This window comes from Camellia sinensis, chromosome 8, assembly GCF_055761805.1.
Source record: "Camellia sinensis isolate YWXY chromosome 8, ASM5576180v1, whole genome shotgun sequence".
NCBI lineage: Eukaryota > Viridiplantae > Streptophyta > Magnoliopsida > Ericales > Theaceae > Camellia > Camellia sinensis.
In genome coordinates, this window is record NC_138968.1 from 170,028,234 (window position 1) to 170,055,169 (window position 26,936).

Consider the following 26,936-nt stretch of genomic DNA (forward strand, 5'->3'; position numbering starts at 1 on the left):
TAATTCATTAATTATTAATTTGGAGCATTTTATAAAATATAAGGAAAAATGTCCAAAATAAAGATTGACAAAATGGGAGGGAAAAAAAGGGTTTAAAAATAATTTTTGAAAAAAAGTTCAATCCGCAAACCGCCCGCAACCGCCCGCACAACCGCGAACCCTATCCGCACAAACCGTAAACCGCATTGCGGGCAGTTGTGGGTTGACTTTTCCCCAAACCGCATAGATGCGGGCGGGTCCAAACCGAACCGCAAACCATCCCAAACCGAACCGTGGACACCCCTACCATCTGGGGTAGTCCACACAGACACGCCATTTTCCATTCTTCTTAGGCACTACCATTGTATTGAAGATCCATCTCGGGTAGTGCACCCCTCTGATAGCTCCTGCTTCTAGCAGGTTTTCTACTTCCTCCGCCACTATCTCGGCATAGTGGAGTGCCGATCTGCGAGTACGCTGTATAATTGGTCTGCAGTTGGGTGGACATTCAATTGATGACAGATGAAGCTTGGGTCAATGCCAGACATGTCGTACGGTGTCCAGACAAACACTTCGATGTTAGAGGTTAAGAATTCCATGACCTCTATTCTCTCAGTGCTAGACATAGATGAGCCAAGCAAAAAGAACTTATCCAGGTTCTTTTCATCTATTCTTACCTGTACCAAGTCTTCCACTGCCTTCTGTTCAGCGACTTTGCCAATATCCGCAAACAATTCATTATTTTCGGGCTCTTCTACCATCTGAACAAACCCCTTGGCAGCTCGGCTGCCATTTACTGTCACGAAGCATTGCTTTGACATAATTTGGTCTCCATAAACCTCTTCAATTACTCCGGCTTCGTTGGGGAACCGTATGACTTGATGGTATGTTGACGCTACTGCTCTCATGGCGTGCAGCCATGTCCTTTCCAAGATTAAGTTGTAAGTGGAGGGTACTTTCAATACCCAGAATTCCACTTGTTTAGTTATGCTTCCAGCTCTGACTATGAGGATTATCTTGCCGACTGGCCATTCTGGCATTGAGTTGAACTCAATCAGGGGAGATTCGACAAGTGCCAAATCTTTGTCCTTTAATTTTAACTGTTTGAAAGTTTCGTAGTACATTATCTCACATGAGCTTCCTTGGTCAATCAAAATTCGCTTGACATCGTAATCCTTGATGCAGAGAGTGACGACCAGTGCATCGTTGTGAGGGCAATATATTCTTTCCAAGTCTCTGTCTAAAAAAGACATGAAATTTGTGGCCTCTGTTTTCCCCTTTTTAATGATGGGCTGTGCACTCAATATCTCCCTTAAGTGCTCAGCCTTCTTTATCATGTCCCTGAGTTCACATACTCGCTCAGGCTCGAATACCCCATGTATTACGTTTATCACGCCTTGAGGTGGGCTGTCAATTGGAGTTCCGTCTGGATGATCGTGATTTTGGGGGGCTGGCTGTGTCCCTCCTTCTATATACCGGTTTAGGTGACCAGCTGCCACTAATTCCTCTAGATGTTGTCTCAATGGCGTGCAGTTTTCAGTGCGGTGCCCCTTTTCCTTATGGAAGGTGCACCGAGATCTTTCGTCGTAGTCCTTCTGTGCTTCTCCCAATTTAGTTGGCCATTTGACGAAAGGTTTATCGCGTATCTCACTGAGAATCCGGTAGATTGGTTTCTTGAATACCGTGGTAATAGCAGTACGGACTCTCAACCATCTTTTATCTTGGTCCTCTTCGTTGTCTCGCCTGCCTCGTCCATTTTTGCTTTGACGTTCTACCGTATTGACCTTCGCTGTAGTCTTCTTGTCTGGTGTTGTTGTTGCACCAAATTTTGCCTTGGCACGAGTGCCATCCTCCTCCTCCACCCGAATATGTTGGTGTACCCTCTCCATTAAAGCTTACATTGTGAGGGGTGGCGTTATGGTGATTGAGTCCCTCAACCTGTTTCTGACTAGAAGACCTCTTTTGTACTGCGCAATGGCGAGATTTGTGGGGCAATCTCCTATTTGGTTGAAGGTCTTCCAATAACGACTGTTGTAGGATCTCAACGTCTCCTTGTCGCCCATGTCAATGGAGAGTAGCTGATCGATCTCTACTGGCGTCTTGGTGTTCGTTCTGAACCTTGTCACGAACGCCTCCGCTAATTGCACCCAAGAGGCTATGCTGCCTTCTGGTAGCCTTTCAAACCAGGTTAAACCTAGGTCGCCAAGGCTTGATGAGAATAGGATGCACATCAAAGCCTCGTTTCGCCGGTATACTGCCATGACTTGGCGAAAGTGGCTTAGGTGCATGTAAGGATCTGTCTTCCCTTCATACGTGGTAAATTTAGGCTGGATGAAGCCTGAGGGTAATGGTGCGTTCTCAATCGCCGGAACGAACGGCGAGCTATGTAATCTTGCCAATACTTTATCTGTTGGTTCGTAGGCAAGGTGCGGTATTGGCATTCCAACCTCGACGCTTCCATGCGTCCGAGGAGCCAACCGCTGAAGGGCTGAAACTCTGTGTGGGTCGCGTGCCCTGGCATCCTCCTTTTGTCATGCCCTTTCTTCTAGCACAGTCCGTAAGTCGGACGATCTTGACAACTCCATTTGCCTGGATGATGTCTGGTGCGTATGTGAGGGCCGATAGGTGCTTCCCTCAGTGTAGGACCTCAATGATCTCGTTTTCTCAGACCTGGAGTAACGAGTTCTGGAGGTTCTTAAAGAGTGTCGCCTGTCCTGAGGCTCCTACTCTCTACTTGCGATGGCGTGGTATGTCTACCACGATCTTCTGAGTGGCGATGAGGCGTATTGCCTTTGCGCCCCTCTCCTGTCGCCACCCCTTTTCCCTTGATCCGGCGTTTCATGGCCTCAATGTCCGCCGCCATCTTCCTTATTAGTTCATCTTGCTCTTTTACGCGATCCTCCAGAGTTTTAGGGTCGATTCTTCGCCTTTACCTTTCAGGACTTTGTGAGCGAGAGCGACGGGGGCTGTTGTTCCGCCTCCCCCTTATATCCCTCCGGGGATTCTGTCGCTGGGGCTTTAAGTCCGCCATGGGAGGGATAGAGGGCAATCCTTCGCGCCTCTCACCCCCCTCCGGGGTTTGTCCGTCGATGGCGAATTGTGGCAAATCTTCGTTGTGAGCCATTCAATTAGCGAAGGAAACTTGATCAAGAGGTTTTGTTTTTTGTCTGATATTCCTACAAACGGTGCCAATTGTACAAGAAAGAAATAAACATTCTCGTATAATCCTGTTGATCAAGTCTGCGCTCCTCCGTACGACGTCGCTTTATTCCTTGAAAACACAAACGTGAGCTAGCCGACGGGTGTGTGCCGGATATCTCTCCGATGCCTAAGTCAGCAAAATAGACAAATAGACAAAAGCCCAGTGTATTCGAGAATCAAAGTTGTGTTACCTCTTCATAGGTGATGTTATGAGCTTTTATAGATTCCGTGTGACATAATCCTAGTAGGACTCTTACTCCTCCATGTAGAGTCCTCCTAGGAATCACATTCTTGAAAGATAATGCTCATCCTTCAACACCCCCCTCACTGCTTAAACCAAGTGAGATGGTTTTACCATGGTCAGATTCCAATATAACCGAAGTAAGCATGGCTTATGCTAAGCCGCAGAGTAGGCCGAACTAAATCCAGTTCGGTTTCTTCCATTCATTGTTCTTACTTCGGCTTCTCCTGTACAAACCATGATATGTTTAGACCGAGCTAAGAAATAGCAAGGTTTGGACCGAGCTAACCACAACATGCCACGACCGGGCTAACTTTGAGTGTGGTGATCGGGCTGTCTGTAATGCTCTCTTGGATCGGGATAACAACAAGGTCTTTTGGGGACCGGGCTAACGCCAAGGCCCTTTTACTCCGCCCTTCTTATTGTGGCTCACAACGGCCCATTACCTAGCTCGGCCCAATTCATATAAATTACCCTAAGGTCACCCAAAAAGAGATGAATTATAAATAAATATAAAAACACATCCAAAGGTGAGACTACTCCTTGAAGGCTTGAATTTTGAAACTTTCCATCCTTGTAATATTAGTTCCAAAAACTACCCCACAGCAATTACAAGTAACTATTTTAGAAATGAGTCAGGCTAAGGATAACTCGCAAAGTTGTCATTAAAGTTTTTTAAAAAATGTTTAAAAAAAAGTTTTAGTATTTTTTTTTAATATATATATATTTTATATACATATACATTCTTGAACACTTCTATGTATTTTTCTATATTTTTCCATGTGTCTAAGGATTTTTCTCGCCTTTATTCAGATTAAAGCAAGGATGAATCTAGCGGGAGAGGGCAGGGACAGTCGCATCCTAAATTTTTTTTAAATTATATTTATTATACTAATAAATAAGATAATTTTAAATTGGAGTTGTTCGCACTCTTAAAATTTTATTAGTTCGTACTTTTAAAATTATTTACATTATAAAATTTTAAAAATAGTTTTTAAATTGAAGTTTATCAAATGTTGATATATTCTATTTGTTATATTTTTATATTGTTTAAAATTATTTGTATTCTTTATTTGTTACTATTCTTGTTTTATATTCATGTGTCATTTATGTTTTTTTTTCTTCTTTTATAAATTACACTTTAATTTGTTTATGCATCTTATTTTGCATTTATTCTTGTTTATTCATTCTCTAGAAATAAGAATATTGTTTGGAAATAAAGATATTCTCTATTTCAACATGACATTTTTAAAATAAATTAATAAAATTTAATACTACTTATTAAAATTGATTATCATCATACTCATAAAAATATATTTTTTCAATTATAATTTTCTTTTTCAAAACAAAACATAGAAGATGATTTTGTAATAAGTTACTTGATCTTATTTATTGAGAAAAATATTAATTAAGGTTTTGATGTCAAGTTTATTATAGATGTTTATATATATATTAATTATGAAAGGGGTTGATTACAACATTTTCAAATATTTTACTTTACTAGATGGAAACATAATAATAGTTGTTATTTTGATAAGTTAATGTAGACAAGAAATATGTCTAATTATATTTTTGTTCTTAATTATGTTGACAAAGAATGCCCGATTAACAGTAATATTATTTATTTTTTTGTGTTGGTATAAATCAAAATTTAAAATTTTATAATAATTTTTTTCGATAAAAAATTATATGTGTTTTTAACCTTCCAAAACTCAAATCCTAGATTAAAGGACACCACTTGAGTTGTCATTAATATTTTCTTACAATTAAGGAGAAAATTAGTTACAAATAACTTGTTTTTTTTTTTTTTGGTCTCAGAAACCAAAACAAGTTTAAAACACTCACCATTATTTGATTTTATGAAAATGATTTTTAAAACTCTGCAAAATATTTTTTTGTTGTTTCTTTAAAGTAATATCTTTTGATAATTCAAAAATTCAAGAAGAAATCATATTATTGCGAAAAAATATGTATCAGAATAATTTGTGACGAAGAAGAGCCAAAAGTTAGCTCTACAGAGTGGTATTTTAAGAAGTTGGTAAAAAGTTAATTTTTTGATTTTTTTAGTCTATTTTGTCTTTTTTAGAGTAGAAAATGTAAAAGGTGATATGATCCAAAATAAGTAAAAAGTTAAAAGTTAATTTTTTTTTTTTTTCTTCCCAAAAGAACAAGTCAAATTTCTGATTCCGTGACTTCAAACAGTGAAAACAAGAATTAATATATTTTACGAAAAAAAAAGTAATCAGTAAATAATGGATAGGAAGAAAATAAATAAAGGATAAGAAGAAAATAAATAGTAGTAAAATAAAGGAAAAAAATGAAAAATAAATAAAAATTACAATCCCAACAAACTGAGAAGAAAGCAGTTATGAATGACATATCTATTGTTACACAAAGTAACAAAAGTTGGGCCTCCAACACATCCTACGTTAGCTGTCCTCTTCCTCCATTTTTAACGTCCCTCACTTTAATGCACTTTCAACTCTCTCTCTCTCTCTCTCTCTCTCTCTACACACACTCACTCTTATATACATACAAATATATACACACTCATTTTCTCTCTCTACAGAAGGACAGGGCTTGGCCACAGCCAAAGGCCACCTGTTTTTCCTCCATAAAACCACCACCAAGAAAAACCACAACAACACCTGTGATCAATTTCTTCAAAAACCCTAATTCACACTTTCTCTCTCCTCATCTCTAATTCACAACACCACCTGTGTCTATAGGCTTTTTGTGTATAAATGTAGAGAAAACAAGAATCCCAACAGAATACACTTTAAATCACCCAAATCTGTTAAACCCCAGTCTCTTTCTATGCAGAGCAAAATTGGGTTAGAGAAAGAGAGAGAGAATTGCTCTTTATAGAGAATTTTCTATAAATTTAGAGTCTTTTTTGTTGTTGGGTTTTGGGTTTTGGATTCCATGGCTGCTGGTGCGGAGGTGACTGGTGAGGCAGTGGTGGAAGTTCCTGTTGTTGAGTCTTCTTCACCAGACACTTACACTACTGCCAATGGTAATGCTGAATCTGTGATTACTGATTCTAAGAACTCTGATTCCAAATCGGAATTCAAAATGCAAGACATTGTCGACATGCTGTCGAAGCTGAAGCTGAATCCCCTCGCGAAGGAATTCTTTCCTTCATCTTACTTGCATGATCGTAATCGTGATCAGTCTCTGCCCAACAATTTCTCTCCAACTCAAAAGAATTTGGGAATTGATGGCTACCCAAACAATCGAAGGGTATAATTCACTTCTCGATTTTCGATTAATTTTACCATATCTGTTGTTTATTTTGATTCAATTCTGCATTTGATTGATGGGTTTTCTTTATCTTATGTTTTTGGAATGTGTTGTTGACAGTTCAGTGCTCAAGGGTTTTAATCTGTGAAATTCCCATTTCTGCTTAGTGAATTATCATGTGGTTGTGTTGAAGATTCCGTGTTTCTTGTGTTCTGTTTTGTTGCTTGCAAATTCATGCTTTTTTATGATTTCAATTGCGTGCATATTCATCTTTGTTAATCATTGGCTAAATATATGTTGAGTTTCCAAATCGACGTGTTTATGTCTTAGGAGAATTATTATGAACATTCAATTTGTCGGAAACGGATACATTCTTCTTGTCGTGTTCACATAAATGGGGTTTTAATCCGTACAATCCATCTGCCATTTTCTAATGTGATTCGATTAACATTTCTGAATTGCCACGTGTTTACAATGTATATAGGGATCTTTAGGATTGAATTTCTCGTTTTCGTGGTTATCCAACTGCCGGTTTTAATCTACCTGTTTATAACTGTTTGCCTTTTAAAATTCGGTATGCATTGTGTGTTTGATAGAACAGGTCTTCTTTGAGTGTTTTGTTGTTTTCTTCTTCTTTTTTTATTTATTTTTTATTTTTTATCCTTATGGGGTTTATTGTGTGATCTTGCTCCATCTTGGTGCATGGTTAATAAAATAATATGATTTAAATCGATTTTCCGAACTCATATTTTCCTTTTGGGTTTTAAATAGATGAAGCTTCCAGGTTTTGGTATGCATTTCTGTCCTCATTGGTGATCTTTTTTTTAACCATTTTCCAACTAGCATTGCTTAGGTTGTGTTTGGATTATGGATTTAGTAGAGATTTGGAAAGGGAAAGGAGAAGGTGAAGAAAATGTGGCACAAACATATAAAATCCCTTGCCTTTTCCTCGCCTTTTCTTTTTCCTTTCCCTTTCCAAATCCTACCCAAACCCATGATCCAAACACAACCTTAATGTGTTTTGAAGTGGGATTTCTGAATTTGGATGTGCTTTTTATTGTAGATTGTTGGCTTTTGTACGGTTTTGCTTCTTGTCTTAATTTATCTGTGTGGAGTCCTAGTTTATGTATTTATCTGTTTTGTTGTAACTACTGATTATGTCATTGCAATGCTGTTTTCAATTGCTAGACTCTGACTTGCTGGTTTTTGTTTTCTAGGTGAATGGGGTTTTGTGATTTTCTTCTCCATTTTCATTTGTTATACTTTTATGTTTTAATATTAGTCATCATGGGTTTTAACATATATTTTCTTCATGCTTTTTTATTAATTGTTGTTTTTAGTAAGTTTCTAAACTGCGTGATTCGACTGAAAATAATTTTACTCCTTTCTTTTTAGTGTGGTTTGTTGTTCAACATTCAACAACAGATTGATTTTACTAATAAAGCATTTACTAAGTTTCTTGTGACACATTGACTTTTGTATTGTATTTGCTTGTATGTGTTCTTTTTTTGTGAGACTTCCTGAAATTTCTTTTTTGTGTTTTGCCAGAGAAGAAACAATGGTAACCAGGGGAGGAGGAGGTCGAATGGGAGAGCTTTTAGAGCTCAAAGAGAAGACAGTATTAGGCGAACTGTGTATGTTTCTGAAATTGATCATAATGTAAGTAGAAATCAAGCCTAACTTTTGTGCTTATACTGTTAAATATGTAATTGATCTATGTAATTGATAATTTTCATTTAACAAATTTTTTTCTTCTCACTTCAAACTAGGTCACTGAAGAGCAGCTTGCTGCCTTATTTAGTAGTAAATGTGGACAAGTAAGTTTTCTTGCTTGAACAGCAGTTAATTCATTGTATTATCTGTTTGATAAATGACTAACTACTTGAGTGCTCTGGTGAGTGCGAACCTGGGCTGTATCTAAATGACTACTTTGAAATTGCTTCTTTAAAAAACTTGGTGCATCACTTGGATATTATTGTTTTTGACGTCTGAAGCTTTTATACTAACATTGTACCTGTTTATTGTTGCCGCTTTGCATCCACAGAGGGCAATCAGCCTCGTGACTCACATGTCTCTATTCAATTCTTATTATCTACCTTTATTTATTATCATTATCCATTTTTGTTATAACATTTTTTGTTTTTATGGTAAGAACTGAAAGAGAAAGGAATAGCACAATTAAAACAAATGCATTGTTGGAAAGAACTTGAATACATGTGGTGTTGATAAGATCCATGGATTATATTTGTTGTGATTTATGAAAGTTTGGCATGACAATAGGCGACAGGTGATTCCACCTCAGGTTACCTTAAAAATCTCCCTTAGTTTTACCTACAAAGACATGGTAGATTATTTGTCAATTTGATTTGTCACTTACTCAACTGTGTAAAACCCAACTCCTTTGCCCCGTCACTGTGGGGTGAATTGTGGGTCTATAGCATTCCTCTTTGGAATTTGTACAAATAAAAATGCCTCTGCTCGAGCACGCGATTCTAGCGTGACCCTGCTTGAGCACGCCTTTCTAGCAGTACCCCGCTTGATTGGACTTAGAGCTGCTTTATGCTGGGCACACTCTTTCAAATTGTTTTCAATGACAAAGAACACAAGACCAATTATATGTCATTCTAGGCCAAGTATATGACATAAAAAACACTCGTTTCAAAATAGTCAACAAGAATATCTCGTGAAACACATATGAGAATTGATAAAAGATAATAATCCATAAATAGTACAATACCCCAACAATCAACAGAAGATATCAAAATATTGCTCATGCAACAATAAAATCCATAAAAACATAAATGTGTTTGTATTGAGGTGATAGTACATTCTGTAGAATGTTGTTCATATATGGGTTTGTATTGACTTAATCCATTTATTGTTTCAACTTTTTGCTGTACGCATCATTACCAATGATGTCCTCTCGTGGCAGATGCATGCTGTGTAAATGATTTTGTAACTTTTTGTTCACACATTGGTTTGAATCCATGGTTTTTGTGCATCATTGCATCTCATCTTCCATAGCATGCATTCGCTGAAAGTATTTCTTGTATGGGCCCTTTTGGAGTGTTTTATGAGAACAGTTATGTTGTATCACTTGTTTCTGATCCAACCACTAGAACTAATTTTGATCAAAGTAGAGATATTGCACTCATAATTTCTATTCTTGTAGGAGACTTGTGAATTACCCTGCTTACTTCTTAGAAGTGTTGCATCTGAATTCCATACAAGGTCCAATAATTGCTTTAACATCGTTCCATAGTGCTATGCCTAAGATCTTGTTGTTCTTCCTTGCTGTATATAGCTATGTTCAACTTTGTGCCATTTTAGATGTCGTTAAAAATGTGCTGAAGTGCTCAATTTAAGACTTTCATTCCATTGGTGAATTATTGTATTTTACTAGTGGTTTGTCACTCCATTTGTCATTATAAGTGAATTTGTTTTTTTCCATTTGTCCTTTTCTGTCCCATTTTTAAAAAATATATATATTTTCCCTAACTCAGCAGAAACAATTTTTTCTGTAGATACTAGACAATATGATTATGTTTCTTGGATGTTTGATGTGTTAGAAACAGTATTATAACCTTTTTGACATTCTTTTTTTTGTATGTTTACTTTGAAGGTTGTTGATTGCCGAATTTGTGGCGATCCACATTCACTTCTTCGCTTTGCATTCGTAGAGTTTGCTGATGAGCGTAAGTTGGTTGTTTTGGGCTGAAAATCTGTATAAACCATTGAAAATAGATTTTGTGATTCTCGTGTGTCACTTTTCATGTAAAAATAATTTGACAGGAGGTGCAAGAGAAGCTCTCAACCTCTGTGGGACAATCATAGGTTTCTATCAAATTAGGGTCTTACCTTCGAAAACTGCTATCCTTCCTGTGAATCCAACATTTCTCCCTAGGGTATGGATAATTCTAGCCATCTCTGCTGTATTCATGTCTGCAAAATGCTTCCACAACACGCTTTCTTCTCTTTTGGTTAATATTTAAATTTTAGGTCTATGGAAGTTTCCATCTTTTAAGCTTCAAATATTTTTTATATACAGTCAGAAGATGAACGAGAGATGTGTGCAAGGACTGTATATTGTACAAATATTGATAAGCAGGTATATACATCAATATTCCGTTTACTTTTTATGATTTCATCATTGTGTTTCATATGATGCTTTCTAGGTTGGTTCTTTTGTTCTCCTACTTGTACATAGAAAATTGTGATTGGATAACTCTCAACAGGTAATTGAGAAATTGCGTGTTGAAAGAATTCATTTTCTATTCATAAGATAATTAAAAAGAATTTGTTGTTAATGCACAGGTTTCTCAAGCTGATGTCAAGTTATTTTTCGAATCTTGTTGTGGCGAGGTCAGTACAGAGCCCAAAATTTGTATTTTTCTCTTTTTTCCCACAATCAGGTAGGTAAGAAGTTTTCTTCAAGTACTGGCTAAATTTTCTCTCTGATGCAGGTTTCTCGCCTGAGGCTTTTGGGGGATAATGTGCATTCAACCCGCATTGCTTTTGTTGAATTTGCTGTGGTGAGTTCAATTTTCTGTATCAACTTGAGGGATAACTCAATTATTGCTTAGATTCTTCTTGTTCAGTTGTAATTTATGGCTTCATTGCTCTGCTATGTATGGGAAATTATGGTATCCTTTCATATGAGTGCTCTTCTGCTATCTTGTTTTCTTATCGGCATGACTTCTTTTGTTCTTAAGTCGCTTGCTTAAGTTTTGTTCTTTAGGATTGAGGCTTTATCATCCATCTGATATCTACGTCACTTTATGGGTGCATACGTGTTGCTTAGCTCAATGTTTAGCTTTATTGGAAAATAAATTGTTGAAATGTGATTCATTTAAGGTGGACAATTGGATCTGTATTTCATGTTATTAACAAAATTTAAATATTGCTCATTAAACCTGTTCTCTTATGCATTTATGTTGGTTACACTCGATGTGTGTATGTTTGAGGCATTAACAATTTCTAAATCCTTTACAATGTCTCCCTCAAGACAATGAATATATTAGCATTCCTAGTATAAAACAGGGCTTGGATTATTTGTATGTTAACTTTGTTGAACCCATGATTTATCAGGTGTTGTGATTTGTATGGAAATTTGAAACATTTAACATCGTTAAGCTAAAATTTCCAACATCTGTCTTGCTTCTACATGACCATACCTTTTGATATGATTTATCTTTCCTAGTTAAACTAATTATGTTTAGCTTGATAGTAGATCTTTGCTTTCCATCTCTAGTAGTGAAATATTTCCTAAAGAGCAGTAGTAGACGGAGACATCAGATCTGATTCCAATCAAAATAAGAGCATATGCTTATTAATCAGATGAAGTGAGTCTTTCTTGTAAACACAATGGGAAAATCGCTAGAATGTGGAAGATATCAAGCCCTTATTTATTTATTTATGGATAACAATAATGAACTGCAAATGGATAAACTTATGGGAAAATTGTTCCTTTTATGCTTTCCTTTGTTTGTCTACAAATTGGAGGCAAGGAATAAGAAAAGGTATCACATATGAATATTTTTCAACATTTGGGTTCGTCTACAAAACTGATTCTTCTACTTTACGTGCAGGCAGAGAGTGCCATTGAAGCACTGAACTGTAGCGGGAGGCTCTTGGGAACCGAACCCATTAGGTAAATATTACAGAACAGTAGCTGTATCTACCGAGTTTTTTTTCTGATTAAACAGACAAATGTTCTTTTTACTGAAAGTTCCATTAATAAACGTAGGGTAAGTCCTTCAAAGACCCCTGTGAGGCCACGTGCTCCTCGCCCTGCAGTACATTAACTACTTCCCGGAGGCTGAGTCAATATTTGGATGGAAGTCAGTGTATTCCCCTGTTGAGAAAGACTCCAGTGATGGAGTGCTGAACCTTTCTTTCATTTCAGTGTTTGTGTCATTTCTATAGCAACAACAAACAGTTACTTTCCTTGCAACTGAACAAAATCGTAGCCCTGCTTCAATTGAAGTTTTTTTTTTCGGGCGGATGGTCCCGTTCAACTTTTAACTTAAATATATATTTTTTTCTTTTCACAATGCAATCTATCGATTTTGATAATGGTAGTCCTGGTTAAGTTAGTATCTGATTGTTGGGAGCAAAGTCTTGCTTGTGCAGGTACTTCAAAATTTACGTCATCTCAATGGTGTAATGTTGCGAATTTGTGGTGGTGTCGTTCTTTTCTCCCCTCTCCCCTCAAAGTCCGCAGATCGGACCCCATATGACCTTTGAGGAAGGCAACTTTTTTAAAAGGTCGGTGTAGAAATAGATTACATATTGCTCGTCTTACAATATATGTGAAGGTGAAAACCTACTACATTCAAAATTTGACTGGTCGCTCGGGGAAATGATTACATGGAGGGATTTTATGTTCTATCACACACTTTTGATTATAATCTCAATATTGTTCCGTAAGGGGGTGTTTGATTGGATGGACCGGATAAGAGGGAGATTAGAATCCATTGGATTTGAGTTCTGGGACTGTGAATCCCCTGGGTTTGTTTTTTTCATGGGATTACATGTGAACAAAAACTATTTTACCATTTTTTAATTGTTTACTAAGTAATAACAATATTAAACATATCTTTAATATTTTAATTATTTTTAGCTAGATTAAATAAGAATTTATTTTATTTTATTTTTTACACAATTAAATAAATTTATTTTTTAAAATAAAATAAATAAAATATCAATAAAAATATATGTTAATTTTTTAATTAAATTTGTTTTTAAAAATAATAATAATTAAATAATGAAATTAAATAAAACATCTATTAACATTTAAATAATGAAATTAAATAAAATATAAACAAAATTTTAAAATAAAACATCAATAAAATATCTATAAAAAATTATTTAAAAAATAAATAAATGAAACATCAATAAAAAGTTAAATAAAATTATTTTATTTTTAAATTGAGACAATTAAATTTTATTAAATTTTACTAAATATAATACATAATTAAATAGTAGAAGGTCAAAATGATCATTTCACCACCTAATTCCAACAGTAAATAGTCCCTCCAAAATTATCCTACGCCCCCCTTAGGATAGTATAATTCCCCATATGGAGAATAAGAAGTCCAACCGGACTCCATTACCCGGCGGACTAAAAAAAAAAAACAAACGTCGGATTGGATGCTTCTCCTGCATTACAATTCACATAATAAATAATCTCCCCTTATCTCCCAATCAAACACACCCTAAGTTTGTGGCAATCAAGTTGGGAAAATGATATTCACCAGACTCACAGTAGTAAGTTGTTAGGATCACTTGCTTTGCCATTACTCTCTCACTTCATCATGAAGATCTTAATAAACTGCTAATCAAGCTGAATTAGATCTCAAGGAATTTCTTTTTGTAGTGGGTGAGGTTGACTTTGGGCTGAGTCTGATTTTAAGGCAAACCAAAGAGGACCAGGTATTTTAAACCCACCCACTTCAACCTATACCTCACCAAAATGTGCGAGACTACGTTAATGTGGGCCTAGTCACCGGAATTAGTCTCTCCACGAAAACTGAGTGTAGGCCCAGTAAGCACGCGACTTTAAATCTCTTCCTTAATTTTGATGTCTCTCATTTTAGTCCTATTGAGTTCAATAATGTTTAAAAGTTTTAATTTGAGAGCTCTAACAGAGCTCTAATAGTGGATCTCATATAATAATGTAATGTTTTGGCCGGTGTATTATTATTATTCTTATTTTATTTTATTTGCCACATCACAAGAGCTCATGTTAGAGAGCTTTTGAAGCTCTCTATCAATTTTTTTTAAGGATTTAAGTGACAAATTGGTATATGTCAATTTAACATGGCAACGTTTTATCCGATACGTCAAATGTATTATTTTATTATTTTTAAAATTTATACTCTTTTATTTGAGAAAAAAAAAGTGGTCTTTCTGTCAAAATTGTCATGAAGAGGTGATTTCAAAAGCCATGTCAACTTTTGGCACATTGGGTGGAGTTCATTTGTTATATCAAAATAAAATTATTAAATTGTCATATTAAATTTGACATATCAAATGGAGGTGTTCTAAGCATCCTAAAGTTGATATTAGTCTTCTCTTATATTCTTGATTGTTGTTTCTTTTGACAAATATAATTTATTTATAGGGTCTCATATTAAAAAATCAATTTATAACGAGAAAAATAGTTTTACTTACAAAAAAAAAAAAACTTTTTCAAGACAGAAAAAAAAAAGATGGAAAATATCTCATCCACAGAGTATGGAGACCTCATTAGACCGTTTCTATACTGTAAACCTACAAACAATAAGGACCAATTACATGATTTGACTCAACAATGCCCACAAATGTAAGGGGTTTTTTTTTTTTTGGGAAGAAAAATTTTAAAGACAAACCAATTGGCTATGCTTAGCACAAATGTAAGATTATATATATATATATACATATAAGAAACGTAAGGTTATATATATATATAATAAATAAAATTATGCCTTATGCCTCTAATGATTATTTCTTTCAAAAACAGTACGGAGTGATCTGAAACAATTCGTTTTGGAAAGTTGGTTAATTTTTTAATTTTTTTACTATTTTAATTTTGGGTTAAAAAATTTTATTTGGAAAGAATTTTTAACTTTTGACTTTTTTAGTTTTTTTATGAGAGAAAAAATGTAATGATTATGAATTAGATGTGGTGTTTTGTTTTTTGTGACTAAAAATTTATTTTATTTTTTGTGACTATTTTAGTCAAAAAAGCCTAACGCTTGACTTCCCAAACAAAGCCCAAAAATAGTGTATACTACGGGTTCGTTTAGAATGTGAGTTGATTTTTTGACTTTAACTATTTTAATTTGTGACTAAAAAGTCTCGTTTGTAATAAGTTTTTTGGTTTTTTTTTATTTTTGTGAAAAAAAAATAATTATGATTTTGATGTGACCTTTTGTCTTATTAGACTAAAAAACTTATTTTATCCTTTTAAAATTATTTTAACCAAAAAACTCTATTTTAATTTATGCCAAACCAATGTTATGTAAGTACTTTCATTTTTATTCCTAAAATAATTTAATAAGTTATAGTCATATATTGGATCATAACTAGTACTTTCATTTTTATTCCTTAAATTTTTTTAAAAAAATGATTTAATAAATTATAGTCATATAGGATCATAACTAAACATAAAATTTGTTGATGCTAGAATTTGAAATTTATTTCATTCAAAAAGTGGATTCATAACAACAATTTCAAATATGTACTATTATTCTGTAATTCTTGATAAATTTTTGAGAAATTTTCCGATCATAAACTTTTTGTTTTTGTATAATGTGTACGTGATGATTTTTTTGTCCAACAAGAAAAGATGACAAGCTAGCCATGTGGAATTATGAACTCACGTTTTTTGACAAAAATTTCATTTATGTTGTATTTGGTTGGGAGATTTGGAAAGAAATTTGAAAAGGGAAAGGAAAAATGTGTGTGAAACTAGATGAAATATAGGCATGTTTTATACACATTTCACCTACCTTTTTCATTTTCCTTTCCAAAACCCTTCCCAAATTCTCCAACCAAACACAGCATTAATCATCACTGCTCAAGTGAGAATGGCGTTTTTGGACCCACCACACCACACCCTCTCTCCATCACAATTCAGAATTATAGTGTGTGTCCTGTTTGGATGATGTTATGTTGGAGGGTTCAAGGAAAGTAACTCGTATGGGATACTTTTCCACTTTTCAAATCTTTGGATTAATGTTGTAGGAATTGGGGAACAAACAAGGAATACAAAAATGAATTCATATTCATGGTCAATTAACTTGTCTTTATTACCAAAGTCATTGTAACATTTGGTTGAATTTGAATTGGTGGGGCAAGCTTTGGAATCTTATATCTTTTCAATTTTTCATATTTTGAACCTTGTTTACCTATGAGAATGCTACACCTCATATTGATCATGTTTGATTAGTCAATAAGGGGCATGGTTAAGAATAAAGATTGAGAGTTATAATTTTAGAGTTTTAAAGAGAGTTTTAGTGATGTGGTAAGAAGTGGGATCTACATGTGATATGATATGTGTGTCTATTTTTTTATTTTATTTTATTTTTTCACTCTTACCACATTACTAGAACTCTTTTTAGAATTTTAAAGTTAGAGCTCTCTATCATTGTTGCATGACTAAATAATTCCAATAATAAAATTATTCTGAGTTTGGTTTTCTTTCTTAAGTATATGAGAAATTATTTTGTCCCAGACTAAGATAATATGCTGTGATAACACTTGTATCACAACTAAAATATCATTAGTTAGCTTGAGATAATTTATGTAGCCTAATCGTAACAGTAAGTCAATTGTTTCTTTGATAACATTATAACCAAGAAAAAAAGAGGCAGCTTTGTGACTTCAGCATCTGGTTCTCTCAAATATAATCACAAACATTAATCTTTGATACTTACTTTCTTTTGTGATTAAATTTGTGTGAAAATTTAGTTAAAACCTTGATCTCATATGAAACATTCTAATTATAAATTTGCAACAGTGAAGGTAATAATCTTTTTTAATTTAAATTAATCATAAATTTGCATATTCCTCTTTCATAGCCATTAAATAAGCAATGGAAATCTTTCATTACATATATGGAATGGAAATGATCAAAGTCTCCCCTTTTTTTTTATTAAATATTTTTGAAAAATTTTAAACTTATCCCAAAAATATGTTTTAATCATTATTTATAGAAAAAAAATATCACCACCAATTATTTTTTCAAAAATTTTCAAATTTAAGTAAAAATATGACTACTGAAAATTTAGTAAAAAATATTTGATTCATCATTAATTTGGTGAAAAAATTATCTCTTGATATAGATTTGATGAAATTATTAGAATATACTTTTTGTTATTTTTTCATCAAATTTAAATTTGATGAAAAATTATAAATAATTGAAAATGCTCTAACACATTCAATAAATAAATAAATAAAATTATATTCTCATTAAAAAAAAAAATTGACTGGGCCTCTTAGTTGCACCGGCACCCCAAATCCCGTTTGATTGTCCGGATTGGATGTAAAGATTTTAAGATAATATATAATACTTAAGAATAAAGATAAAATATAATATGTTATAGGATATGAGATGAATTATATATATTGTGAGATCACTTATGCTACGCTTTATTAAGATATAATATAGGATGGGACAAGAAGAGAGTGACTATTTTTAACTTTTAGATGAGATAGGAGCAACCAAAAACAGAATATAAGAAGGCAAAAAAAAAAGGTAAGACTGACCTCATATTATATCCAATCTCATACTCATATCTAACTTTTATATCCAATAAACAAACAGAGCCCTATTGTAATAATTGAAAGCCTATGTTTGTAAGTCATTCCATCATTTCATTTTGCTTTATAAATCATGACTTTAAGGATTATTTATATGTATGTTGCATAAAGTATAAACACTTTTGACTTCATAAAAAAACCTTTTCTTTTTTCTGTTTTTTTTAAATAATTTTAGAATGATGTACGAGTTGAAAACAGTAAAAGGTGTCATGATGATTCCATTTATATTGGGTGCATCATCATTTCATGATAAAAAATAAAAAATAAAAATAAAAACAAAACAAAACGAAACAAATAATAATAATAAGTGCACCATTAAATTGGATTATGTAGTCCGGAATTGCTTATCTATACATATATAGATATATAATTTTTTTTTTTCAAGTACAGCCGTGCACAAATAACAGATATCAGCAAACTCTACTTTCACGGTTCACTTTGGAGAATGAGATAAGAAATGTTTAAAATAATTAAAGATAATGAAAATATATATGTTTTGAATTTATTGTTTAATGTCTCGATTTATTTATTGTGCTTTAAAAGTACTTGTTATTAAGTTCCTTAACAGTTTCAATCTTTATTTTCTTTTGAAATTACATTAAATTTAAAGATTCAATAATTATTTAATCAGCAATAGTTGAGGGTCACAATTTTTGTGGCTCAAATGACTTGAAATTGTCAAAACGACATCGTTTTAAGTACAAAATAACTTCGAAATTGTCAAAACGACGTCGTTTTAACAATTTCAAGCCATTTGAACCACAAAAATTATGACCCTCAAACATTTTTCTTATTTAATATAGAGAAGATGAAAAATTAAATGTACTTGGGAGTTAATCAGGCAAAATCACAATTACTTTTATAAGTAATAAAAAATATGAGTTTGATTAATCATATATCAGGGAGAGAAATGATAGCACTGGGGACAAATGATGTCACTAGGTGTTAAAGTGCCTGTTTGGCAGAAATTATTTACAACTTATTTCAGCTTTCAGCTTAATTTAAGTTATTTTGATATGTTTGGTTTAACTTATAGCTTATAGCTTATACCTTTGTGGAAGTCAGAAATCAGCTTATTCTTTGAGTGGGACAGGAGATGCTTTAAGAATAAGCTGGAAATCAGCTTAAGCTGAAAGTTATAAGCTATAAGCTGTTTAGGCATAAGGTATAAACACTTTCCCACAGCTCTACCAAACAGGGCTAAAGTCTTCAAAAAGGAAGGGAGCTGAATGGGACCTGCACATTGAAAAGAGGAAATATCAAATAAGTGGTATTTTAAAAAAATAATTATAAATTAATGATAAATTTTATAAATATTAATAATTATACTTATAATTTTTTTTAAAAAAAATTACACCGGTGTGTAGTTGCCCCTATTGAAAACAGGTTTTGACAAAATTGAAAATTCATAAAATGAATAAATATATTTAAATATATTTTGTTACAAGTTATTATATTATCTCTTTATTTTTTTATATATCTTTTTATAAAAAGTTAAAATATCACTAAGTTCTAGTTTGGCTATCATTTTGAGGTTTAAAAGGCACAAAATGACAAAATATACTAAGGTCTCATTTGCAAACATGTTAATTTAGTAATTTTTTGGCTATTTGACTTAAAATATGAACTAAAAAAAAACTAGGGCAAATTACATATACCTCCCTCGAGGTTTAGCTAAATTATAGATACCCCCTGAGGTTTCGAAAATTACATCCCGCCCCTTGAGGTTTATATTTTCATAACAATTTGCCCCCTGAGGTTTATATTTCATAACAAATTACCCCCTAATTTCTTATGCAAATATAGCATTCAGGGGGGAATTCGTAATTTCTCAAACCTCAGGGGGTATCTGTAATTTAGCCAAACCTCGAGGGGTATATGTAATTTGCCCAAAAAACTAATATGTTTGAGATGAATTTTTGACTTTTTACGAAAAGATGTGTAAAAAGTAGAAAGAAAAGAGAATTTTTGACTTTTTGGTATAAGTTGTTGGCTTTTTGACTTTTTTAGTGACTTTTAATTTTTTGACTAAATGGGCCGCTCTCCAAACGAGACCTAAATAAGTTAATAAGACAACATATCACATTTAACCCATAATCATTACACTTTTTATCTTACAAAAATCAAAAAATTCAAACCAAACGAGACTAAAAAAGTTTCAACACAAAAAATTAACTATATTAGCTAATGCCAAACGAAAGTAAATCCAAACACATATGTTGGTGGATTTTGTTGGCCCCTCCTCCTATTATTTTATGGCTATATTTGGCATGAATGGTTTGGGTTAAAATAGTCTAAAAAAAAAATAAAATAGGCTAAAAAATAATAAGACAAAATGTCACATTCAACTCATAATTATTTTATTTTGGGCAAATTACATATACCCCCCTCGAGGTTTGGCTAAATTATAAATACCCCCCTGAGGTTTGAGAAATTACAAATTCACCCCTGAATGCTATATTTGCATAACAAATTAGGGGGTAATTTGTTATGAAATTTAAACCTCATGGGGCAAATTGTTATGAAAATACAAACCTTAAGGGGCGGGATGTAATTTCCGAAACCTCAGGGGGTATCTGTAATTTAGTCAAACCTCAAGGGAGGTATATGTAATTTGCCCAATAGTTAAAAAATTTAAAAATCAAAAAATCAACTCACATCTCAAATGAAGGTTATGTTGTGTTTCAAGTCCCCCCCCCCCGCGGAATTTAAAATTAATTATCAAACAAACTTTTAATAATTTATTGGGATGACTTAAATTTTTTTTTAGATCTTATCTATATGTTTTTACCTCTAAACTAACCCATTTTTGTGTACCTGTGATTTATTTATTTTTTTGCATTTTTTTCTTCATCTTTTTTTCTCCGTATACCACGGATTTTGATTAAGTATTACAAATTGTAAATTGTTGAATTTTGATTATTGGTAGAATGCTCATTTCGTGACTTTTCAATAGTCATCTTCTATTTTTTTTTTCTTTTTTTTAAAAAGACTCATGTTCAATTTTGAAACTATAAAGATCGCCACTCACGTTTTAGCTATGAGTACCGTAAATTTTAGGACAAATCTTACTGTTTAAGCTCTTAATTACACAATTTTGCTATTTTAAAAAATATGTATTTTATCAATTACTTGTCAATACAAATGGAGTTTGGTCTAGCTTTTTTAAAAATATATTTCTTTTCCCTAATGTTTAAATTTGAACTTAATTTGAATTTTATTTTAAATAAATATTTAATTTAAAATTGACAAGGAACTGCCTTAAATGTCTTTTTTTTTTTTTTTCCTTTTTTTTTCTAGTAGAATTGTTTTTATTATAAAAATTATAAACATGGTTGTTAGTTTTTGGGTTATTCATTTTTTGACCAATTAATAACTTTTTTAAGAAGAAGAAGAAGAAGAAGAAGAAGAAGAAGAAGAAGAAGAAGAAGAAGAAGAAGAAGAAGAAGAAGAAGAAGAAGAAGAAGAAGAAGGAGGAATTTCTTAATTTTGTGTAGAATCAACATAAGTATGGAAGAATCGACTTGATTCGTGTTGGTTTACTCCAATGTTATTATCACCTCTCCGTAGGTACCAAGTAATTTTGTTGACATCTTCTTCCAAAATCCAAGCTCATATTGACATTCACACTTCATAGTCACGTGCGTGTACCAATTCCCAAAAATTTTGGAGAAAATTATTTGTGTGTACAGAGAAAACACATTTCAAATAGCGTGTCAACATTTTTTTAAAATTTATATAAATTATGAAAATGATGTGTTGGCATCACAAAAATTTCATACGTCTATATAAAAATTTGAATAAATTACACTTTGTATTAAATCTCATTTTAACCTCTTATTTCTTAATTAAAATAATTAATCATCGCACTTTTTGTCAAATTGTAATTTCAAATTTTTGTTAATTTGTTGTTAAATTGTTTAATAGAAAATCTCATGTAACGTTTACGTGAATCATTTTTTACTCCTATATATATATATTTTTTTTTTTTCTACTGTATTGTTTAAGGAAAACGTTTCGGTATGCAAAATTACTTAAGTTTTTGCAAAGTTACCGAAATAATCTTACAAAAATGTGTAAATTAAACACAAATTCATGTAAGTTCATGAAAACTTAAGACTTATGTAAATTTGTATTCAATTTACGTATTTTTATAAGATCACTTATGTAAATTCATGAAGATTTACATAATTTGGTGATAAGTTACATACGGTATATATTGCACACTAATTTTTTATTTTAAACTCTCCACCACTAATCACCTTGTTCCTAATAGATTTTTTTTTAAAATAAAATAAAATATGAGAGTAACATGACAATTTTATCAAATAATTTAACACCCTCCTAACATATGGTTACATTATAATTTGATTGAAAGTGTAAACAACAGGAGTTGATAGATAATGAATCAAAATAAAGTATAATTTATCTTTAAAAATGAAATGCAAAAATTATATTTGAAAGCACTTGCATGGAGGAAAAAAGGGGGGTTTTCTTGATGGCGTGCTTTGACCCAATCACGGTCCTTCTAGACTGCCTCTCTCAACGGTCAACCTATCTCACCTTCATCCCCGTACCCAACCCAACCGTACACTCCCATTTCCTCGTCCTCACCTCTCTATTATGGCGGCGAAACCAATATAAAAGCTTCACACCATTGAAATTCAAAACCAAAATCATCATCAACAAACTGTCTCAACAAATCATCAGACATTATAGTATACCCACTTCTCAAACCTCGGTTATATAGATCGATCAATTGACATGTCTGGTGGCGTGAAGATAGTGATCATCAATACAGAGTATGTAGAAACCGATGCCACCAGCTTCAAGTCCGTCGTTCAGAGACTCACTGGCAAAGATTCCACTGTGGGGTTGGGCCGGGGAGTTGAGCCGACTTCTCGGGGCTTGGTTACCCGAGGAAGGGCGGTGGTAGAGGCAAGTGAGGTCGTTGAAAGGTCCGGTGGTGGTGGCAGTGGTTCAATTATGTCAAAAGTAGTGTCGTTCAAGGATTTTGATAGAATGCTCATGGAAATGCCGCCTATGGATGAACTTTATCGGCTATTTACGGATTGACACGGTGGGAAGAGGTTAAATTAGTCCAAAAGTAAAAAAATCTATACAAATAGTTAATTCAATCCTAAACAAAACCTGAAATTCTTTGTGTATTCTTGTTAGATTATATTCAGACTTTTTCTCTCTTTTTTTTTTTAATTTAAATTTTTGGGTGATTACATCATATTGATTGATTACTAAAATGTATACGATTTAAATTAGACTGTTTTGTTACGTGAGTGTATATGAAATTTTTGTTGAATGCTTTCGAATGCGAGCTTTATTGTTATGAATACTTTTGAGCAATAAATTTCACATTAATTTTTATTACTACTAAAACAAGTATTTATTAATGTGCATTTTCCTACTTGTTATGTTAGTGTGACAACCCTCACCTCTGATTAGTGCTAATATGTGATTAAGCATGATAAGTAACTGATTAGAATGAAATCCTGAATTGATTGTAGGAGTGTATTGTTCTAAATGTATTTCTATCTGTTTGATTTCTGAATGAATCTGTTCACGTTTTAATTTTGAACTACAAATTGAAGACGTTATCGGCGGCCGAATCGAAAATTGATTGGTGTTATGTGTTAATTAGAATTTATGTGATTTTATGGTAGATTTAAATGAAATTTGATTTAAAATGATTAAATTAAATTAAATAATGTTAAATCACATTAATTCAAGTAAATTACCTTATTGCCACTTAGTAGACAATTCTAGGCCATTGTTTATTCTCCTTGTTATATGTTGGCATCATTTTCATCCATCTTCCTAGGCCAAAACCGAAAAAAAGAGAGAGAGATAGGAGAAAACTTGAGTTCATCAAAATTAGCTTGGAAAATTAGAAGGAATTGAAGGGAATTTGCATATTTGAGCTTCCACCCTTGGAATTCTAGGCATAAGGTAGATAATTCATCCTTTTATTTATGAAATTAAGTTGCATCTTGCATGGTTCATGGAAATATTGGAGATTAGAGTTAAGTTTTAACTCAAAGTGTTGAATTATGATGCATTGTGTGCATGCATGTCCATATCATAGTGTTTTGAAGTCATTTTCATGAAATTCTCACATGCATGTTTCTATTTTGGTTTTGATCCATGAATTGATCATATTCTTGAGCTCAATCTTGCATTTTATCATGCCTTAGAGCATTAGAGTTCATAGGAACTCATGCATGTATGATTTTGAATTGTTTTTCTGTTAGCACCATAAATCTGCAATTTTTATTATTATTTATTATTTATATAATTGCAGGACACGTGGCATTCTCTTATTCATTTGGAAGTTAAAAGAAGTTATAAAGATAATGGAGAATATGAAGGACAAAGTGGATGGGTGGGAGGACAAAGTGGATGAATGGAATGACACATGGCAAGACAAGAATGAAGATGGAAGAAATGGGTAGTTACTGAGTAGTTATTGCTGTATTTTTTCTTCTATAAATAGTCATTAATGGCTACATTGTAAAGGATCCAGAATTCATAATCAAAGACACTTGATTTCAATATTTCTTATCATTTTCCTTATCTTAGGAGTAGTTTAACATAGATTTATATTTCGAAGCATTTATTTTCAGCATTTTCATTTCGATGCATTTTATACACTTCTTTTTCGAAGCATAGGAGTAGAGGTAAGTAATTGTTACTTTGATTGTTCACTCAATCGTCATTCTCCGTCCCTCATTCTTCTTTTAATTTTTTTTTTCTCTACACGTTGGCAATTTTGAAGTCCTCTTTGTTGAGGTAAAAGAACCGTCAACGCAATCGCTTGATAATTGGCTTGAATTTAATCTGTAAGGATTTTTCAATCCTTGCTGGCACGTTCGCATTTATGATATTTTCTTTCGTAGGAAAAATAAACTAACAATTTTTGGCACGCCCGGTGGGACAGCCAAGTGTAAAAAATGACAAACTATTTGGATTTCGCCATTCAAACTTGTCAATATGAAATATATTGGCGTGAAAGAGAAATTTTGGATCTTCAAGAAGAGTTCCATTTTCTTGATGAAATAAACTTTCATCCCTTACAATATTATTTGGTGGAAGAAAAAAGACACCATTTAATTGGAGAAATTCATCAACTTGATATGAAAATTCGCCAATGGAATGATGAGTTATCAACTCTCACTACCAAGTCTTTAATTGAGGCTTTAATGGCCGGAATTGGTGAATTTTTTCAGAATTTTTCCATGGTTAAAAATAGCAAAAGCAAAAAATTGATTTCATCAATGGCTCGAGGGGTTCAAGAGTCCGTTTTAAAAGAGCCAAACTATGAAATTAACACAACGAAAAAGCATGTTCTTAAGCCAAATTTGGCTAAGAATGATGTTCCATGTATGACTCGGGGGGTCCAAAAACCAAATTCTAGAGAGTCAAGTCATGAAAATAACATATCTATGGGTGATTTTCATAAGCCATTAATAGCTAACATGGAAAAACAACCCACTTTGCCAAATAATTATGAAAACCTATTCGGCAAAAGTCATGTTTTTAAAACAAACATGGTCAAGAATAATGAACAAGCCACTGTTCATGAATTCAAAATTTTTGACATTTTTCAAAATGTCAAAAAGTATGAATTTTCATGGTCACACTATACCATGACTTTTGGTGTTCAAAATCCTTTTTGAATTTGTGGTTCACATCAAAATATAATTTTGATGATGTGGCTAATAAAATTAACAAATTGTTCTTATGAGTTCGAAGCACTAAGAACAAGGGATGACAATTTAAAATGCATGAATTTGGCTAGAAAAAGCCTGTGCATTTAAATAAATGGTTGAGAATGGCTTATCTTTTCAAATTGATGGCCAGTTGTTTGTATGTACACAATCAAAGCATCGAAGATACATTCGAAGCATCAAGAGTTATTTCGAAGGTTGATTACTTCACCTTCGAAGCTGTATAAAGCTTTGAAGATACATTCGAAACATCAAGAGTTGTTTCGAAGGTTGATTACTTCACCTTCGAAACTGTATAAAGCTTTGAAAACTTTCGAAATGTGTACATCTCTTCAAATATATGTAAAATGACAATTAATTAGTTGTCGAATAATGCCTGTTTTTGGCATGATAAGTTGGTTCGAAGAACAACGGTTTTGGTGTCTTCGAAGAATTAATAACTGGTTCGAAGCACAAAATTAATATTTTCATTAATTATGTATGAATCAGAACATACAAAATGTGAATAACTACAATATTGGCCAAAAGTTGCTTTGAAGGCTCTTTTGCCATAATTTTGTAAGCTCCGAAGCACTCCATCTTGCATTAACAGCTTCGAAGAAACAATAATAGTGGTTGTGAACCTTCGAAACTTTGCTGGGTATTTCTAAGGATGTAATTTGTCCTTGGTCGGCACTTTCAACCTTCGAAAGATGATTTTGGTCCTTTGTACCACCTTCGAAGGTTGTTACTAGTCCGTAATAAGTAGCATTCGAGACATCTAGTCATAATTTCATACTCATTCAAAACACTTCATTGGTGCTATTATATCATTCGAAGCACTTTGTTGATATTATTCGAAGCATTTTATTGCTTAGATTAGTCATGTGCTTGGTTCGGCCCTTCAAAAATTTAAGTAAACATCATTTTTAAGGGCCGCGGGAGGTAATGTTAGCGCCATAAATCTGTAATTTTTATTATTATTTATTATTTATATAATTGCAGGACACGTGGCATTCTCTTATTCATTTGGAAGTTAAAAGAAGTTATAGAGATAATAGAGAATATGAAGGACAAAGTGGATGGGTGGGAGGACAAAGTGGATGAGTGGAATGACACATGGCAAGACAAGAATGAAGATGGAAGAAATGGGTAGTTACTAAGTAGTTATTGCTGTATTTTTTCTTCTATAAATAGCCATTAATGGCTACATTGTAAAGGATCCAGAATTCATAATCAAAGAC

The 26,936-nt window shown here is 32.9% G+C and overlaps 1 protein-coding gene and 1 long non-coding RNA gene across 2 annotated transcripts; both read left to right on the forward strand.

Annotated features, from left to right (window-relative positions):
- Positions 1-5,800: 5,800 nt before the first annotated feature.
- LOC114267532 (polyadenylate-binding protein-interacting protein 9) lies at positions 5,801-12,739 on the forward strand. Its single transcript, XM_028208573.2, has 10 exons — positions 5,801-6,664; positions 8,213-8,323; positions 8,434-8,481; positions 10,287-10,359; positions 10,457-10,569; positions 10,713-10,772; positions 10,979-11,026; positions 11,128-11,196; positions 12,253-12,314; positions 12,411-12,739. The coding sequence occupies exons 1-10, from the start codon at positions 6,347-6,349 to the stop codon at positions 12,466-12,468; spliced, it is 960 nt and encodes a 319-aa protein (XP_028064374.1). The 5' UTR covers positions 5,801-6,346; the 3' UTR covers positions 12,469-12,739.
- A 9,904-nt stretch (positions 12,740-22,643) lies between these two features.
- Positions 22,644-24,540, forward strand: LOC114267457 (uncharacterized). The gene is made up of 2 exons (XR_003630945.2): positions 22,644-23,078; positions 24,288-24,540. It is a non-coding gene; the product is annotated as an uncharacterized LOC114267457 (long non-coding RNA).
- Positions 24,541-26,936: the final 2,396 nt, after the last annotated feature.

Bases quoted from the DNA above. Each gene is read 5' to 3' on its own strand.
- LOC114267532 (XM_028208573.2), top strand. From the start codon at position 6,347: ATGGCTGCTGGTGCGGAGGTGACTGGTGAGGCAGTGGTGGAAGTTCCT. The intron at 10,773-10,978 runs GTATATACATCA...GTTAATGCACAG, and splicing joins GTACAAATATTGATAAGCAG to GTTTCTCAAGCTGATGTCAA. The intron at 11,027-11,127 runs GTCAGTACAGAG...TCTCTGATGCAG, and splicing joins TCGAATCTTGTTGTGGCGAG to GTTTCTCGCCTGAGGCTTTT.